The sequence below is a fragment of the Monodon monoceros genome, unplaced genomic scaffold (genome assembly GCF_005190385.1).
Source record: "Monodon monoceros isolate NGI ecotype Baffin Bay Population unplaced genomic scaffold, NGI_Narwhal_1 Super_Scaffold_16, whole genome shotgun sequence".
In the NCBI taxonomy this organism is placed as follows: Eukaryota; Metazoa; Chordata; class Mammalia; order Artiodactyla; family Monodontidae; genus Monodon; species Monodon monoceros.
In genome coordinates this window covers 57,814,610-57,834,791 of record NW_021703772.1, presented here as the reverse complement: position 1 = coordinate 57,834,791, position 20,182 = coordinate 57,814,610, and the positions used below count along the sequence as shown (strand labels likewise).

The 20,182-nt window shown below is 39.3% G+C and overlaps 1 protein-coding gene across 1 annotated transcript in view; it reads right to left on the bottom strand.

Moving 5' to 3' along the window:
- Positions 1-19,778, bottom strand: part of CHN1 (chimerin 1) — a 175,969-nt gene extending 156,191 nt beyond the window's left edge. The window contains exons 1-2 of the mRNA XM_029225827.1: positions 19,747-19,778; positions 19,420-19,616 (exon numbers count right to left, since the gene is read on the bottom strand). Coding sequence (XP_029081660.1) covers positions 19,420-19,438 — 19 coding nt within the window. The 5' untranslated portion in view covers positions 19,439-19,616; positions 19,747-19,778. The remainder of the gene's footprint in view (positions 1-19,419; positions 19,617-19,746) is intronic.
- Between the last annotated feature and the right edge of the window lie 404 nt (positions 19,779-20,182).

Sequence of the window (20,182 nt, the reverse complement as noted above, 5' to 3'; positions counted from 1 at the left end):
TTTACAGCCTTTATTTATTATGATTTTAAAACTGTTTTCAAATGGGAGCATGCATCATTGGCTTAAAAGAAAAGGGTTGAATAATCAAGCTTAAAGTACATTGGAAAGTACAAATGATTTAAAAAAAAGAAATTCACATGAGGTATACCTGGTTTCCTAAAAGTGATTAGGATGCTGTTTTTCCTCAACCACAACTAATGAATCAGTAACAATTAGCAGTCATCATCCAAAAAGCATATCATGTACTAAAATAATAATTTTTTTAATGGGTTAACTGTTGTGAACTAGCAAATGAACCTAAGCCTTTATATATATATATATATATATTTTTTTTTTTTTTTTGCGATATGTGGGCCTCTCACTGTTGTGGCCTCTCCCGTTGCGGAGCACAGACGCGCAGGCTCAATGGCCATGGCTCACGGGCCTAGCTGCTCCGCGGCATGTGGGATCTTCCCGGACCGGGGCACGAACCCGTGTCCCCTGCATCGGCAGGCGGATCTCAACCACTGCGCCACCAGGGAAGCCCCTATATTTTTTATATAAGAAATACCTGTAATGAAATTATCACTCTTCCAGTGATTTGTAATCATGTAAAATTTGAAGGAAAAGCCCCAAATACATTTTGCAACTAAAAAGAAGACACGTCCTAGGTGGGAACAGTAAAGTAAGCAGCTCGACTTCAAACTAATTTGCAAATTGAAAAAAAGCTTAAAACTTCCATGCAGGTTGGTTTGAGAATCACCTTGGAATGTGAAATTTGGCCGAATTTTGCACCTTGGATATAGGTTAATCCACATCCGGCAAGAGGAGAGACCCAATTGGAGAAAGGTGCCATCATCAAATGATATCTCTTAATGTGTTCTAAGATCTATTTAAGCAACTGACTGAGGAAGCTAATCTGGCTCTTTAACTTCAAGTTGGATAAGAATTCTAATAATTTGGTCTTTGTTCATATATTTATAATAATAACATCTATGTAGACATGTCATTTTGCAAAGTGATGATAAAGCAACAGTTCTGAGATAAACTAAAAAATTCCACAGGTGGGGCTTCCCTGGTGGCGCAGTGGTTGAGAGTCCGCCTGCTGATGCAGGGGACACGGGTTCGTGCCCCGGTCTGGGAAGATCCCACATGCCACAGAGCGGCTGGGCCCGTGAGCCATGGCCGCTAAGCCTGCACGTCCGGAGCCTGTGCTCTTCAACGGGAGAGGCCGCAACAGTGAGAGGCCTGCGTACTGCAAAAAAAAAAAAAAAAATCCACAGGCATATATCCAAGAGACTGGGCTAAAAAGAAGACAGGTAAAATTATGTGAAGGTTCTCAGCATCAGGGCTATAAAGCACTGCAGAAGCTACTGTATCATTCACAGGACCATTATCTTTGGTCACTGAAAACGTCCCTTTAACAAATATTTTCATATGACAAAGCAATTTAACTTCTCAATAAGGTCACACCTACTGAAACTCCCACTAAGTAAAGTACAAAAACATTGCCCAGGCTATTCAGCATCCTTTCTATGACTGCCTGAACATATCTCCCAAAGTAATAAAAAAAAATTCTTCCCATTTGTGTTAACGAATTTATGAGTCCGAACACTCCTTAATTCAACGCAGTTTTCCAAAAGTGACATCTCAGTTCATCAGCACTCTGTCCATTAACTAAGGAAAGCAGTAATAAATAATTTTTTCTCAGTTCAAAGAAATGCCACGCTTATGGTTGTATCAGTTTATGACCCTCAAATCTCCCCCAGCAATCCCTAACCCCACCTATTTATTCTCCTCTGCCTTTGGCAGCAAGTGTGAAAAACAAATGTGAGGTTGTGTTACCGTAGGTCCCTTTTTCTGCTGGCAACAGCACATACCTTCACCTGCCATTGACATCTTTCAGCAACTTAAAATAGATAGTGGGTTTCCCTGGTGGCGCAGTGGTTGGGAATCTCCCTGCCAATGCAGGGGACACGCGTTCGAGCCCTGGTCTGGGAGGATCCCACATGCCGCGGAGCAACTGGGCCCGTGAGCCACAACTACTGAGCCTGCGCGTCTGGAGCCTGTGCTCCGCAACAAGAGAGGCCTCGACAGTGAGAGGCCCGCGCACCGCGATGAAGAGTGGCCCACACTCACCGCAACTGGAGAAAGCCCTCGTACAGAAACGAAGACCCAACACAGTCAAAAATAAATAAATAAATTTAAAATAGATAGTTATATACCAGGAAATACCATGTTCATTTTTTAAATTTATAATTTAAAATGTATTTTTAAAATACAGTGTTTCCCCACATACACAATTCCCTCCCCTTCTATGAGATTCAGAAGCATTTTACCAGGTTGAATTGGACTCTACTAAAGACTCTAGTATGAAAAAGCATTTCATCCTCACCACCAAAAAGAAAAAATGCTGTTAAAAAAAAAAAAAACAGGCAAAATTAAATCTATAGTGTTAGACATTGGAATAGTAATAAACTTTGGGGAGGCTGGAGGGGATAGCGATTAGGAAGGGTTCCAAAGGGGACTATCTAGGATGCTGGCAATGTTGTATTTCTTGACCTGAGTAGTCGTTACACAGGTATGTTCACTTTGTAATAATTCATCAAGCTTATGACATCTATATTTTACTATTTTTATTTATTGATATTTGTGCATTTTACTTAAATATGCTTATGTATTGTACATTTTTCTGTATGTATATGACACTTTAAAATGAAAAATAATCCTTAGGGAATAAATAAATATGGCTCCTTACAGTTCCACTGTTATTAGGATAACGTCAGTAGTTCTACTGATCAAGTACAACTTGATCAGAGGGTGCAATAATTATCTCAAATAGTGTTTGTCATGGGCCAAAAAATCTCAGGGCCAAAAATCTCAAATTTAACAGGCCATTGTTAGAGATTAGAAGAAGAAATGAGTAAAATGTATCTAAGTCTAAATCAAGCTTTAGAACTCATGTGTTCTAGAAACAAAAAAAAAGTCAATCAGTCAACCAACTGAAAAGACAAATCCTTTCCTTGACAATTATGTCCATGTCTACATTTTCTAAAGATGTGATGGGAAAGACCCACAAAGAACACATTTCAGTTTGAGCTATTTCATTTTCACTTGGTCTCAAATGTGGACTGTGAATTTAAAGACATAAAGAAAGAAATTTTATTGCTTGATTTTTTTTCAGAACTTTTTTAGAATTCTAGGAAAAAACGTGGAAACAGGCACACTTGAAAGCACAATCTTCATTTTATCAATGGAAAAACAATCTAAGCACTTTAAAAATGAAATCTTAAGATCTCAGCATTCAAAGATGCCAATGGATGAATCAGCCCTGTGTGCTATGTGTACATCCCCTACATCTGTTCCCATGTTACATTTCTCTGACCAACGTTTCTCAGGAAGCCCCTTAGCTCAGAAACTAATTTAGCTTAGATTCAATGTTTACGTAAATTCAATGAAAACTACTGAATTTTAAAGAGATTGTGTTATATAAGCCTTTTTAAAGGAGATCCTGTGCAAAACAGTAAGATGTAAATGATGGCAACCTGAAACCGAACACTGAAGCCTTGATATAGGAAAGGGAAAGCTGACAAAGGAATGGTCTCAATGTGCAGCCTACCCACGGAACACATTCATTATGCAAGCTTAGCAGCCAGCACTTATGATAATTGTTTTTGAAAAGAAACCCTTAGTGATTCTTTCTCCATATATACAAGATTCTTTTTCCACAAACTTTCATAAGAATGGTGAAAAATGACTACTTTCCCAATCATCTAAAGTATTTGATTGTAAGCTTTAATTTAGATTTTCCAAGTTTGACCTCGTTTTCAACAGAAAATTCCTTTTACTGTTCTTATTTCATGACAGGCCTTTGATCCTACTGACGACTCTTCTGATTCTATTGACTACTTTTATGATGAGGCTAAAAAAAATCAGACTTATGGAATGCTACAGACCTAAACCTAATTTGCTCTAAATTTTACTGGATATACTTTCTTGTCTTAAGTTTTTTATGAATATAGCTCTTTTCTTTGAAATTATGCACAGGATTTCACAAAACAATAAACAAATATAAAACTTCCCTTACCAACCCCAACATAATTTTAATACGATTCCCTTCCCTAACAATGTTAATGTAAACAGTAAACATGTAAAACAGTATTAATTAAATGCTAAAGGCACAAGAGTAAAAATGAAGCCTAATGTAATCCATATTATGACTGGGTGGATTCCTGTTACCCTTCATTACTGTTCCACTTATTAAATCTCATTCATAATTAGAAATTCTAAACTATATTCCAACTACACCTTCCTGTTTATTTTAGAACAATTACTACTGGCCAGGTCATTATAAACATCAATCGCTTAAGATGTCTAGACTAGATGTCTCACAAATCACATATTAAAGAATCACATATTCTTTAAAAATAGGTGTGAATAAAAATAGAGGTGAATGGAGGCAGCCCTTGTATTATACAGATCCCAGTGTGTTTTCAAAATAAGCTTAAACTTTAGCAAAGACTCTTAGTTCCGATATTAGAAATGAGCACTTTTCAAAACGTTAAATTGAAGCTCATCAATTTTAAGGAATCAAGCTTTCTGGAAATCTAAGCTTTAGCATTTAAAATACATTAATATTTAGATATTCCTTCTTAAATTTTTGCCAAATTTCCTTAAGATAAGGAAAAACCAAGGAAACAGGTTGGCAAGCGCCATCTTGTGGACTCCCTAGAAAATGTTTTCACTCTATTCATCAGTACAGTTCCAGAAGCAAATCATTCTAATATTCAATACAATGTTCTCAATATTCAAAATGTTACTTTAATTTAAATCAAAGTATTCAGTTTTCCAGGGCCCAAATACCAATAACTGTAATAAGTACAGTTTGTGAATTTATGATCCTTCTTCTAAAGCACTTGGAATATTTATAGCCAAACCATCACATTTGATCTTAAGAGCATCCTCAGGAGTTAGGCTGGAAAGATATATTATGCAATTGTGAAGCCTGAGAATCTTATATACCAAAGGAATTTTATGAGCATTTAGTCAGTGGAGAAGTTAGAATAATTCTCCTAATTTTGTAATGTAGCAAACAGTCTTAGGATAGTACCTTGCAAAATAGAGGCCTTTTGTTGTTTATAAAAACTAAATCGCAAAAGTTAACAAGAATTCTAAAGTTTAGTGGAACTAATAAATAGATACATCCATAGATCCGCTGTGTGTGTGTCTTATAAGCAAAAGTTTACAAGTTGAGTTAGGAGTTAAGGTACATACTATGTGAAGATGCCCCCAGAGTCATGCTCATGTGATCCTCTTTAGACTTTAGAAACAGCATCGTTTTATTTTTTCATATAATATTAAAGATGAAATATTAATATTCTAAATTTACATAGTGGCCTAGAGTTGCTTCACCACCAACCCCAAAATATGTTTTCTTTGGCCCACCACGATGACTTTTTTCTTATTAGAGTTTTATAAATGACTATTTACAACATAACTACCATAATATTTTAGTTGCCTTGTGACAATATGATAGACAACATTATTTCTACAGCAGCTTTCTCAGGAGCTATGAATCTTTTTATAATAAGGCACTGGAAAATAAAACGTGAAGACTATTAAATTTCATCTTTGGTTTGCTTTCTTTAGAAAAGAGTATGTAAAATGATAATACAGTGTTAAATATACCAGTTCATTCAAGTTTTCAGCATTAACAGTGTATTTTTATAATTAGGAAAAAGTTTCAGATGGATATAACTTAAGGAAATAGATCGGAAATATAGAACATGAGAGTTTAAAGTGGTAGACTTCACTCATTTCAGTTTATATTACCATTTCTAAGTCTGCCTTAAAATCATAACGTAAGTTTGAAAAAGTGCTGAGAGAATTTATTATTAAAAGTGGCTGCATTTTCTCAATAAAAAAAATTTAGATATTATAAATTCTTGATCTCTCAATCTAGGGATTACTAATTAAATGGAGCTTAATTATATTTCCATAAGCCTTCTGTTTAAATTCTAAAATAAATAAAAATTGTACCTTGCCATCTAATTATGGCGGCTGAAAATACATAATAAGCAACATATTAAAAGTGCCCATTTTGAGCAGAGTTCCCTGTGCCATACAGTAGGTCCTTGCGGTTACCTATTTGAAATATAGCAGTGTGTACATGTCAATCCCAAACTCCCAATCTATCCCTCTGCTCAGTATTCTGTAAGAACCTAAATGGGAAAAGAATTTGAAAAAGAATAGATACATGTATATGTATAAGTGAATCACTCTGCTGTATACCTGGAACTAACACAGCATTGTTAATCAACTAACTATACTTCAATATAAAATAAAATTTTTAAAAATTTATTTCATCAAAGAGTTGTAGTTTACATTGTAAGATCTCTCTCATTCCCTGGTTAAAAAAAAAAAAGTGCCCATTTATTTTAAATGTAAGCTTACTAATGAAAAAGACTACTTGGGACAGATCTTTTGCAAATTATCTAACATTAATAAACGTAGCATATGTTAATGCTCCTTCTTCTCCTGGTAACGGAAAATGGCTTATTACAGGACCTGAAACGTTGGATATTTTCTGTAGAGACTTTTATTAACTTTTGATTAAGTGAAAATTACTTCAAAGTATCATTTTTAAGTTTTCAAACGCCTCTGTTTTCCCTAAGGTCAATTATGATAACTGAAAAACAAGATAAAATGAGAAAAGTTTTTTTGATTAGAGGAGTGAAATCAAAAGGCACCTGGAGCTGAATGAGGTCTCACCCCAGAGAAACAAGGAATCTGCGTGTGCAATCACTGCTCCTTCCCTCCCATCCTTCCCCAGGTTGTGTGAAAGACTGAGAAAAAAGAGAGAGCAAGAGCTCCTCTGTCTGGAGAGACGCAGAACAGCAGGTGGGGCAGGGGCGGCCCAAGAAAGAGGCTCTTGTCTCTCCAGAGAACTGCAGAGCCATCTGTCTGGAAAATTCAGGATGACAGGCCTCGACGTATTCTGCAAGTCTCCCTACTGTAGAGCAACGTCTGTTTCCTCCTTTCTTTTTATTACTGTATGATTAATCCATTTTGTTCTTTTTTCTTGTTCTTTAGAAATAATTTATCCTTTTAAGTTCAACTAAAAGAGTGAACTGACAAGTTGAGAATCATTTCTCATTCAAAAAATATAACTTAAAAGTCTCTGGTTCACTTTTCAACGTTATGATGAAGAAAAAGCACACGAACTTTGCTTTTATGGCTCTCATCTTTAACTACATATTTTGCACACATATATAATGAGCATTTTTATAACATCTAAATCTGAGAATATTAACAAATGTCATCCAAAGACTTCAATAGGTAGGCTCACCAAAAGCAACTTATAGGAGTGGCAAAATCATTTTCATAAAAAAATTTTTCACAATTAAATGAAGTATTACTGTCAATACATGAAATGTCCTATAAACCACAGACTTCATCTTTCTTTTTGGGTTTCAGCACATTCTGAAAAACAATCACTAGCATTAGCTTTTTGGTCCACTGCTTAGTGACTTCTATTCAGCAACTTTAGAAACACTTAATAAGCCAGTTTCCAAATAGCGGACTAATATACAAATGTCCTGTGAACTTGGCTAACCCACCGAGTCCTGAAAGGGAGCTTGAACAAGGTAGGGCTCTTCACCATCTCCTTGCTAATGGCCTGAGAAAGTCTAAAAGAGCAGAGAACATTTATGAAATCAGGAGAACCCATCATTTCTCTTACTTTTAGCACGGCCTCTCCACAAGGAGGGAGAGTATTCTGTTTTCAGGTGAATATTGGACACAATGCAACATTAAAGGAACCAGCAAAACAACCTAAATTAACAAGCCCTGTGTGTGTAGTATCTACTGTTTAGTGCCCCTTCTCCAGGATTAAGAGGATTTTTACAGAATAAAAAGCAGTATAAATTCAACCAGAATTTCACCAGAAACTTTTGGAAAAAGTCAAGCTAACAAAAGCAACCAATCACAAAGTAAATGACATATCTGCCCTTGACATGTATCAATACTGCAGGAATATATGCATTTCTTCCTTTAAAGACTGAAAATAAGATCATCAGACAACAAAAACAATATATGAGAGATTCTGAGATATGCTTACTATTGTTAACTTGTTTAAAGTATTATAAAGTTATAGAAAAAATTAGAGAATGCTTTATATTTCTACCCTGGAAACTGTTCAACTATGGAAGTACTGTGGTTTAATAACTCTTTTATTCACTTAAATATTTTTTGAGCACCTGCTATATGTGAAGCACTGTGCCAAGCATGGTAAGGAGTACAGAAATGAGAATGACTCTTCCCTTATAGGAACCATCAGCCTAGAAAACATATGATAAAGATACATTACTACTGTGAAAGGAACACATTGACAAATGTCACAGGAGATTCATGGATAAAATGATAAAGAATTCAGAAGATGAAGAGATTCCTTCTGAATGGGTGGCAGGAGGCGGAGGGTATGGATTGCGGTACTAAAACGAAAGGCAGAGCAAGAGCTGGAAATAGAGAAAGGAACAGAACGGAAGCTATTGCAGAGATCAAGCTGCAAGAGTTAGCAGCTGATTGGGTACTAGAGGCAAGGGGAGGGAGGACAGAAGGACAAAAGCTAAGGATTTGGGGCTGGGAATGTGTGGAGTCAGAAATGTCCGCAGGAAATCCTGATAGCGATTTGGAGGGTACGGAAGGGCAGAGCTGGAGATGGAGACTTGGGAATCACCCACACAGTACTCACTGCTGAAGTCTATATATTCCCAAGTGAGAAAGGAAGGTCCATTCCTGAAAAGCAGTAACAGGGGAGCAAACAAGAGAGAACTGAGGAACAGTGAAAGGGAAGAAAAGAATAGCTAGAGAATACAATGTCTGAAAGACGAGAGAAAAGTTTCAAGAAGAAAGAGGCAATCAAAAATAGCAAATAGTGCAAAAAGATCAAACATGACAACAATGGAGAAGCCACTGTTTACTGGCTATGAATTGATAAAGCACTTCCAAACAGAAGCAGAATGGAGGCTCTTCTTGACCAAACTTTAGTTAGGCTCCTCTAATCCCATTTCTAAAGGGCTCAACCTTGACCCCTGGCCTTGCCAGGCCTGCACTGCCCAGTTTTAGCAATTCTAAGTCACTTTAGAAAGAATCCCACACCCTTGATACCTGATCCCTCCTGATACCTAATCAAATTCCTCAACCCCCCCCCCCCCCCCGGGACTTCCCTGGTGGCGCAGTGGTTAAGAATCTGCCTGCCAATGGAGGGGACACAGGTTTGAGCCCTGGTCCGGGAAAATCCCACATGCCACGGAGCAACTAAGCCCATGCACCACAACTACTGAGCCTGCACTCTAGAGCCCATGTTCCACAACTACAGAAGCCACCATAATGAGAGTACCTCGCACCGCAACGCAAAGTAGCCTCCACTCAACACAAAGAGAGGGCTAGACTAGAGAAAGCCCATGCACAGTAACGAAGCCCCAACACAGCCATAAATAAATTAATTAATTAATTTTTAAAAAATCCCTCACCCCCGGCCCTTGATATTTGACCACCTGGCCTGCCCTCAGCAAGAATCCTGTTAGGTCAGTTTAACAAGAACTCCCCCTATCCTTGTCTCCTCTTAGTAATTTTCCATCCACTGATCACCCCCCCACCAATCTGCTCCTTGACTATAAATCCCCACTTGTTCTTATATTTGGAGTTAAGCCTGATCTCTCTCTCCTATTGTGATAGTCTTGACACCTATTGCAATAGTCTTGAAGAAAGTCTTCCTTATTTCAACAAACGTCAGAAAAGTTTCTCCTTTCACAGTTGTCTTTTTTTCACTAGGGATTAATGACATTCACAAATGTCTCATAACCAATAATGATAAAATATGGTGGCTGAGAAGAGAGAGTGGGGGGGGGTGTATACAGAATGCCATTACAACAAACCTCTGGTAAGAAGCGGGCCACTAATAACTCAGGATGGCATGAGAGGGTTCTAACGCCCTCATACAGAATAGGAAAGCATGGCTGTAATCAGAGGGAAATGATCCAGGATTCAGGGGAGAGGAAGGAACTAATGATACAAGACAGAGAAAAACGAATTCCCACACTTACTGTTTTTAATCCTCTTGCATTGTATCTTTTTGGAAACCACCTCAAATTCTTTCTGGGACAATGAGAGGTGTTAATAAGTAATAAGTAAAATTTTCCTTTTCTTTCCACTTAAAAATATGAATGCTGAAACAGTTGCTTTTATCTGCTCTTCTAATGAATATACGAAAACTAATAGGAATGCTCATGTAGCACACAAATTTATTATTATGAGAGAAGGATTATATTGTTTTTATTTTCTGACCTCTAAAAGGTTAAGTTAGCCATTTTCATACTGAATTCCTATTCAATTTGATTACGTTCGCTACTGTGAGGGTAAAGCACAAACAAACCAAGCTAATTTATGTGCAATTCCTTTGTACTATTGAAATGAAAAGGAACAATAGTTTAATGAAGCGGGATTTGTTATCTAATTACACCAAATAATTTAGAAACATCTGCGGATGCTTAGTAATACTATATTTAAACCTCAAAGAATCTGCTCCCAGAGAGATTTCCATTTTATTCAAGCCTTTGCGAGCTTCCAGTTGGGGGTTCCATATTAGAGTATGGAACCAAGGGATGGTATGATGGCACATTTACCAAATTTTTTTAAAAATGAAGAAATGAACAAAAGAATTATGATAAATAGAGAGTGTGTATCATATGGATTTGGGCCTTAAAATTAACTTCCAAATTTAAGGAATACAGTAGACTACTGTAACATCATACATTCATTGAAACCTTCATTGTTTAGCTATTGAGTGGCTGCATCACAGTGGCAGTTGTTAAGGACAGAAAGAAATCCATAGCTTTCCCATTAAAGAACTTCACCTAATGGGGAAGATAGGACAATATAAACTAACCATTATATCACCACATGAAAAGTGGCAGGGCAAAGACATATATACAGCACTATGGATGCAGAAAAGGTGTAACTAACTCACAAAGACCACATAGAAGAGATGACTATTCAAGCTGAGTTTTGCGAGATGTGTAGAGGGGAGTGGGGCAAAGAAGGGCTTGAGCAATGATGCCAAAGCCATGTTGGGTACAGTCCCTTCTGGAAACTTCAAGTCCTTCAGCATGCCTGAAGCACAGCCTCTGAGGAGGGGATAAGATATGAGGCCAAATAAGTAGGTAAGCAGCAGTCCTACCCTTTTTTGTGGCCTCACTGAGTGGCTTGTGGTTGGGATTGAACGCAGGCCACCGCAGTGAAAGCCCGGAATCCTAATCACTAGGCCACCAGGGAACTCCCAGCAGCAGTCCTATCTTGACAGCCTTATATGCAAACTAGGGAATTTGGACTTAATCTTAATGGTGATGGGGACTCGCTGGAAGATTTCAGGTAGGGAAGTGAATTGTTAGACTCATAAATTTCTAAGAGGCAGGTTTGAATTTCCAATTATGGACGCTAATACAATAAGCAAGAATAACCCAAAATAATAAAGGAAGAAAAAAGATAAGTGTTTAAACTGATTCAAGGTTGTTCACAGGATAAGTGTATAGAGTGACAGTCCACTGTCACACGTTTATTCTTCGCTCATTCACTTATTCACTCAATAAACTTGGATTGAGCACCTACTACGTGCCAGCCATTGAGCTCACAGTCCTTGATATACTTTAAGTGTCATGGGGGCTGGGGCTAGATCTGACTATATTCTGGATTACCTCCCAAGAGAGAAGTAAGCCTTGGCCAGTGTATTTTTTACATTTTCAGAGTGCACTAGAAAGTACCAAGTGCCCAGCACTATCAGAAATCTCTCTGCTCTTCCCTGTACCTCCCTGAACCAGATCTCTACCAGAGCATTCTCAAAGTCTACAGTGGCATGTGACATATATTTAGCCACACATACAAACAGAAATATTGCAGAACCACTTTTTCAAGTGGGTCAACAGACTTGTGAAAAAAACAGAGAAACTCTGTTGGTATCTTGGATCTTTGCTAATAGTTATCATAATAATATTAGTAACAATATTAGCTACTATGTATCTTCAACCACCATGTTAAGGGAATTAATAGCCCCTGTTTACATATAAGGAAAATGAGACTAGGATTTAGAGCTGACACTTGGCAGAGAAAGGACTAAACGTAGCTCTCTTACTCCAAAATCTAAGCCCTTTCCTCTGCACTTCATGCTATGGAAGTATCCTCCACGAGCTTCCCATCTCACTCAGAGTAAAATCTGAAGTCCTTACCATGCTTTACGGTCAGGGCCCTACATAATCTGTGACCCCAACACTCCTCCTCCCCCAGGTGTCTCTTTGCCTTCACCTCCTAGCACTTCCCCAGCTCACTCTGCTCCAGCCACGCTGCCCTTCTTCCTGTTTCTCAAAACTGTTGAGCACATCCCTGCCTTAAAGCCTGTTCCACGAGGTGATTCCCCATTTTCACAGGACTCTTTCTCTCACTTCCTTCTAGTCTCTGCTCAAAATCCACCTTTGCTGTGAGGCCTTCCCTGACCACTCTGCTGCATAGCTAGCCCCATCCTCTTCACCCTGCTTCATTTTTGTTCGCAGCATTAGCCCCCTGGCACATGATACATTTTTCTCTGTCACCATCCACTGCATATGTAAGTTCCTTGAGGACAGGAACTAATATATACCTCGCACATATTAGGCCCTCGATTCATCAAACAGATGAGTAAACGAATCACTAAATAGGAAAACACACCCCAGGCTACACAGCTACTCCTTAGGAAAATTATGAAAGAGTAGGCTTCTTGTTTCTGCTTCCTTCTCCCACTGCATCATCCCCTCCTTCACCCTCACCCCAGATGTCCTGAGCTTTTATACTGCTTTGCTTATTACACCGCCACCTACAACACACGTCCCTCTTAGTAGTGCCCCACCCTCCAAACAAACACTTCCACCACTTTCTTTTCTCTTACAGTGTAGCTCCCTCGGTCAAATCACTTGTTTGTCTTACTACTTTAAGATCTTCAGTCCATAAATTAAAATCATTCTTCCATGCTATATGAAGATAAGTATCTATATTTAGCATGTTATTCTTTACAGGTAATACGCTAAAAGAATCATGCTTTAATTTTAATATAATGGTGTAAAATTCATTCGCCATAAAAGGCCTGCAGGGGAAATATTTCAGTCAGGCAGATGTTTACATAACCCTCAAATGCACATCTACCCACATACCTGTTGTCTGTCCCACCTATTACAAGCTACTTCAAATCCTAAAATCATCTCTGACAAAGTAATCTCACAGCCATTAAGGAGCTGAAAAACATTCTGTATAAAAAGTATATGACAGAAAGAATAAAGGCTGAAGCTACGTGTTAATCGCAGAAATGGGAAAATCAGGAAAGATTAGCAGTTTAAACAGGACACATTCCGTTTCTGAAATGTCAAGTTTGTGGTCATAAAAATCTATTCCAGTGGAGATCATGTTTCTTGGACAACATCCTTTTTCTGCTTGCTTTACACCGTGAAATATACAAGGTCCAATGAAATACAAAGGTAAAATGTCCGAGTGGAAAGGGAAAGGAACCACTTTCAGCACAGCTGGATGAAACACAATGAGGTGGTCCCACGCCACCAAGCTGCTGGCCGCAGGCCTGGCCTGACTCATCTTCCCTTCTTCCCCAAACTACTCCATTGTCTGTCAATAAGTCTTTCCAAGAAGTGCTTGCTTTTCTAAATTTAAAACAACCGTTCAAAACAGGTAGGGGTATCTTAACGTATTAATTTTTAAGTTTGTTATTTGTTCCTTGGGGAATTAAAAAAAAAAAAAACTTTCTAAAAACATGGAGAGTTCTAAAGCTCCTGTATGTAAAACCACTCTTTTAAAAATAGTATTTTCTGAATGAAGCTTTTTCTATTTGCAATCCACGGTGTCTGGCTCTTTTAATCTAACGGTTTGGCGTCAGACATTATTTTATGGTTTTGAATATAATATAGAAAGTTACAAGAGAAACATTAATTCAATTTGGCAAGTATCTTTTGACTGCCTAATGTGTGCAAGATTCTGTGCAAAAGAAGATGCTGGAACAAAAGTGATCAGCTTATATCCTGAACAAATTAGCTGTTACTCAACAACAATAGCAACAAATTAAAAATAAATAAAAATAGTATTTTCTGTTTTTACAGTTTAAGTGAAGTAAATTTTCCTTCTATTCAACCTGATTTCCTACCCTCCCCCATCATTTTATTAATACAATCTTATATTGAGATGAAATCACATACCATAAAATTCAACCTTTCAGAGTACACAAAGCAGTGGTTTTAGTATGTTCACAAAGTACTCATCCTGCTTTTTAAATATAAGGAGCTAAATTAGGAATGTATATTTGTAACTTTATTTTGACAGACATGATTTTTTTAATATCAGTTTTCAGTATAAAATATGGTTACATCATTCTGCTTTCTTAGTTTCTCCTACTGTTTTTTAAGTACAGTAGGATATTAATAAATAAAAAAATCCAAGTTTATGGGAATCATTTTCCATGTAAGAATGACTTATGACCGGTAATTGGTTGGTAAGGCCAGACTCGAGAATTTGTCTTTCATCGGGTTTGCAAAGCAAGTTCACTGACTTCTTTTAGATTATATATTGCAGACAAAAAGTTCTTTAAGGGTGCTGTTACTGATACTTTATAAGAGTGAGAAAACATCAATTACCCATATCAAAGGATATTATCATTACTAGAGGGACTTTTGAGAAAAGCTGCACACAAACCCCAGCCCCAGCAAGGAACTCTGTGTCACGGCTGCTCTCAAGATGAACCAAACTGGGCTTCCGTGGTGGCGCAGTGGTTGAGAGTCCGCCTGCCGATGCAGGGGACACGGGTTCGTGCCCGGGTCCGGGAAGATCCCACATGCCACGGAGCGGCTGGGCCCGTGGGCCATGGCCACTGAGCCTGTGCGTCCGGAGCCTGTGCTCGGCAACGGGAGAGGCCACAACAGTGAGAGGTCCGCGTACCACAAAAAAAAAAAAAAAAAAAAAAGATGGACCAAACTGTTAATACTTAAGTTAAATCAATCTGGTGAAAAACATATAGCTTACTGTCCTTAAGTCATTCCTTCAGAACTGTTATTATATGACATATAAAGCACAACCAAACAGTATTTTTCTGCCTAACTAATTATCTTATGATTGCTTTAGATTAGTCTAAAACATGTATTCTCAATGGGGGTAAGATTGCCCTCAAGGGAGCAAAACTTAGCTTCTGGGAGTCAAAAAACTTTACTCTTTTTATGCATAAAGCAGACAAACATACAGTCCATAAACAGAGTCTCATGGAGAGAACAATTAAGAAAAAATTCTAAAAGGCTTCTTACAGAGGGTGATTTTAAAGAAAGGTTGAAAAATACTGATCTAAAAGAAACTGAAACTCTTCTTGACAACTGTGTCAAATATTTGTAATTACACATATCACTATCTTCTATCTTCAAAGATTAGAATGCTTGTAGGATGGTTATTTGCAGGGGCAGATGTGCCTCAAAAGACTGCATAACCAACATTCCTCTTACACTGTACACAGATGGTGACTATCAGAGATATAACAACTATAATTCTTTTATCTCTCTTACATAGTACCAAGTCTGCAAACATTAAAAGAAAAAAAATTTAAGCTGAGATGTTAACTTTTTGACACCAGTTAAAGAAGGAATATGCACAAGTACTTAAATAAGGATGGTGATTTTAATGACAGCTGAAAAGATGAAACATTCTAAAAAAAAAGTAGCTGGGCTCTCACCATCGGAGCACCCTGCTGCTTAGGTAACTCCCTCTCATATTCGTTGATGAGCAATGTCTGAAAAATTAAAATTTCAGCAGAGAGTGTATTCAAGTGGGAGTTTCCTATAAAATTAGCTTTTTGTCAAATAAATCATACTGAAAATATACAGCTGTCTTTTTAAAAATACATTTTAATGCCAGGACAGTAATGGAAATCAGAACATTTCCTAACTATACCACAAAGAATACTCCATTCCCATTTAACTGTTCCAAAGGATCTCTGCCAAGATGCCCATGGCAGGTGTGTCAGGATAGCGAAAGATGCCAAAAAGAGCAGCATAATGAAAGGTTTCCATGGCAGTATAAAAGTGTGAGGAAAGAATGTAAGAAATTACAGTGTAATCCTAAATATTAGAAGTGATCTATGGCAGTGATGACAGTAAATAAATGGTAAGAAGAAAAAAAGGCAGAGAGCAGGGGCAATGGCAGAGCCAATTCTACCCAGGTGGAGAAGAGAGTTATTCAGGTTTAGCTAGCCTAGCTGAAGTGCAACTGAGTTCCCAATCTCATCAGTTGGCTGGGCTATAAACCAGAGCTCTGTTTAGCTATAAATGACAGAAACTCCTGCCAAGGGATGACCCGACAGGATGCTTTTTCCTCAGCTCTGGCAGTAGTTACTTTGGGGAGGCTTAGGTAGAAACTCTATGGAGCTCTGACCTTGATGGCTGAAAAGTCACACCTGTCTAGTTTCTTGTTCCTACCTTCTCTTCACCACCTCTTAGAACTTTATTTCATTGTTCCTCGGTTCTAGGTTGGTTATTAAGAAGGGATATGAGGTACTTCTGACTAAGACCAATTAGTTAAATAGTAATATCTAAAACAAAATCTATTTCTTCTAACCCTTGGGGACTGCTCTTAACATATTCAAAAAGCTATTTTGAACTGAGCAAGTTTGAGCAAATCTAGTATTTATCATTAATATAATAGTCCTTAAACTTGAATGGGCCTTAGAATCACAGAGGAGTTCCTTTAAAATCCCCTTCCTCTAAAAATGCAGATTCGTGCTCACTTCAGCAGCACATATACTAAAATTGGAATGACACAGAGATGTTCATTGCTGCTCTATTTACAATAGCCAGGACATGGAAGCAACCTAAGTGTCCATCGACAGATGAATGGATAAAGATGTGGCACATATATACAATGGAATATTACTCAGCCATAAAAAGAAACGAAATTGAATTATTTGTAGGGAGGTGGATGGACCTAGTGTCTGTCATACAGAGTGAAGTCAGAGAAAAACAAATACCATATGCTAACACATATATATGGAATCTAAAAAAAAAAAGTTATGAAGAACCTAGGGGCAGGACAGGAATAAAGATGCAGACGTACAGAATGGACTTGAGGACATGGGGAGGGGGAAGGGTAAGCTGGGACGAAGTGAGAGAGTGGCATGGACATATATACATAGCTGCATAGCACAGGGAGATCAGCTCAGTGCCTTGTGACCACCTAGAGGGGTGGGACAGTGAGGGAGGGAGGGAGGGAGACACAAGAGGGAAGAGATATGGGGATATATGTATATGTATAGCTGATTCACTTTGTTATACAGTAGAAACTAATACACCATTGTAAAGCAATTATATTCCAATAAAGATGTTAAAATAAATAAAAATAATAAAAATGCAGATTCCGTAGGTCTCTGGGCAAAGGAATCTACATTTTTAACCGACATCTCAGATGACTGATGAGTGGTGTGCAGCCACACTCTTGAGATCAACTGCTGCTCTATCATTACTGAGAAAATAGCCTCTGCACACAGATATACTTTGCTTTACAACAGAGGAATGTTCTTAAAAATTGCAAATTGGATTTTGCAAACTAAATTCTATATTCCCACAAGATGACTTTAAAATTTTAAAGATATTTTATTCATCCTGAGGGGTGGGAGTGGTTTCTTATACCTTCTTCTAGAGGTCAAATTCCATGCTCTTCCATTCCTCACCTCTACCTCAGTAGTTAAAGATTTAATAATTTAGGAATCCATTTAAAAGAGCCTCATCACATACTCCATGTCTCCCCAATTTATCTGTTTTATTCATCGAGAATGTCAGTCTTTTAAAAGTCGTTGATTCGTAAATCTTATCTTTGAAAACAAACCTTGAAAATGCAGACTCTCTTTAGAAAGGAAAGTCAAAAACAGTTTTAAAGAGAATTTACTGCAGTAGATTTTACTACTATGTATTAGCTACAACAATGTAAGATAAATGCTTCTTCAAAAGAAAATATCAACTACGAGTAAAGCCATCATTTTTAACTTCTATACCAAAAAAGTCCACACTTAAGGAAATGCTTCTACTAAGCAATGCATATTTGATACAAGGTATTGAAAAACAAGAGATTTTTTATTTCTTTCAGAGAAAGAAGAAACATTTTTAAAACACTCATGGAGAACCACCAAATAAGAAATGTCATTTCTAGTACTGTGGGTATTTGGGCCAAGTAAGCATAGTCCCAGACTGAAGATTGACAGACTATGTCCTAGGCTCAGTTTTGCCACAAAAGGGCCATGTGACCTTGGGAAATAACCTCTCTGGGTCTAAATTTAATTTGAAAAATAAGATTGTTAACTAAAAGTAATTCTTTAATTTCAGCAGATTAATTCACTCTGAAGTATTTACATCAAAAAGCATTGTGGTATGTGATGCCTGTAAAGTGCTTGATCAAATGACATTATTAAAATGTAACTGGAAACTTGATATTGTGAGTAACTCACTAAGACTGTCCTTGTAGCTATCAGGTACATATCATTGGACTTTTCTCCTTTGAAAAACTGAATACTTTGATCATCTAAATTTTCACATACTGAGTTTTCTTAAAGCAAAGTACGTAAGTACCACAGTTTGTTTCTGTAAAAGAAAATAAAGTATTTTTTCAGTCCTTCTTTCCAACCCATTGTCATTACAGACTCTGGGGAAAAACAAAACAAAACAAAAAAACCTTTAAGTCTTAACCACTGAAATAATGTTACAGTAATTACACCACAGAAATAACACTTCCGTAAAATACTCAAAGATATTCACCTGAGACTACTTATCTTCAGTACCAACTTTCTTCTGTCTACTCTATTTGTTAGAGCAACATTTTCAATTTTAGCAAATATTAAAATAAATTCACCACTCATTCTTGTTTCCAAAGGAATATACCGAGTCCAAAAAATTCCCCCAAAATCCAACAGGAATCAACACAGGCATTTGACAATTCCAGGGAGGCTGGGATGCACAGACATCTTGTTCAAAATGAATAAACTTTCCAGGACCTTTATTTACAGACTTGAGAAACATAGGTTTGGAAACAACCAGCTAACTTCGCTCCCAAGTTGGCATCTTAGAGAATCCTCCGTTTACAAAACACCCAGGACCTCAGAGCCTCCCTGCCCAGAATTGGCAAGGGGAGCACACGCCCATCGGCCCTGCCTGGAGAGGAAACAATGGGAGAGGCGCGAGTGAGCGAGCCCGGCGCCCCGAGCGGCCCAAGTCCGCGGCCCCGGCCCGCGCCCGACACTGCCTGCGGCGTCCCCTCCCCAGGCGCCCCGGCCCCCGCCCTCGAGCCCCGCGGCGCAGCCCACCTGCGGCGGCGCGGCCAAAGGGCTGCACTTACCAAACAGGGTCAGGGCCATTGTAAAGGCGCTTGGCAACTGCTCGCCGCCGCCCGCCGGTCCACGCGCTCCTCCCAGGCCGGCCGAAGATCACCGCATCGGCCCGATGCGCTCACACCTCGGAGGGAGCGGGTAGTCGGAGGGGCGTGGTGGGGGTGCTGGCGCGCGAGGAGGCTGCAGGCCGGGAGGCAGGGCACCGCTGCAAGAAAAAGTTATTTACGCGTTATTGTCAGGCGCATCCGGACAAGGGGGGACCCGCTAGCCCTCGGCGAGCCGGCACTTGTCGCTGCCATCTGTGCACTACGCGGAGCGCGCGCGGGCGCCCATACCTGCGAGGCGGGGAAGCTTGGCCGCGGCGCAATGGCAGGAGGAGAGGCGGCGCCGCAGTGGCGGCGGCGGCGGCGGCGGCGGCGGCGGCGGCAGCGGCGGCGGCGGGGAGAGGAGCAGTCTCGCAGAGCCCCCGGCGGGGCGCGCTCACTCTGCATCCCGCGGCCTCGCAGACGCCATCTTGCGATAGCGTCTCCCACAGGATCTGCCGCCGCGCCTCCTCCCGTCTCCCCCTAGGGCGGCGTAGCCCTGTGCGTTCCCATGGCAACGGGCGCGCGCGGGCGCCGGGGACGCGCGCCCCTCCTGCCCTGTGCCGCTGGGAGCCGCCTGGGCCGCCCGGGAGGCGGCCTCCTGTAGCCAGGGAGGGGCGGGGCGGTGTGCGTTTTAGCCGAAATCCCCGGTTTTTTCTTGAATGGGATTTGTGGAGGCGCAGAGAGG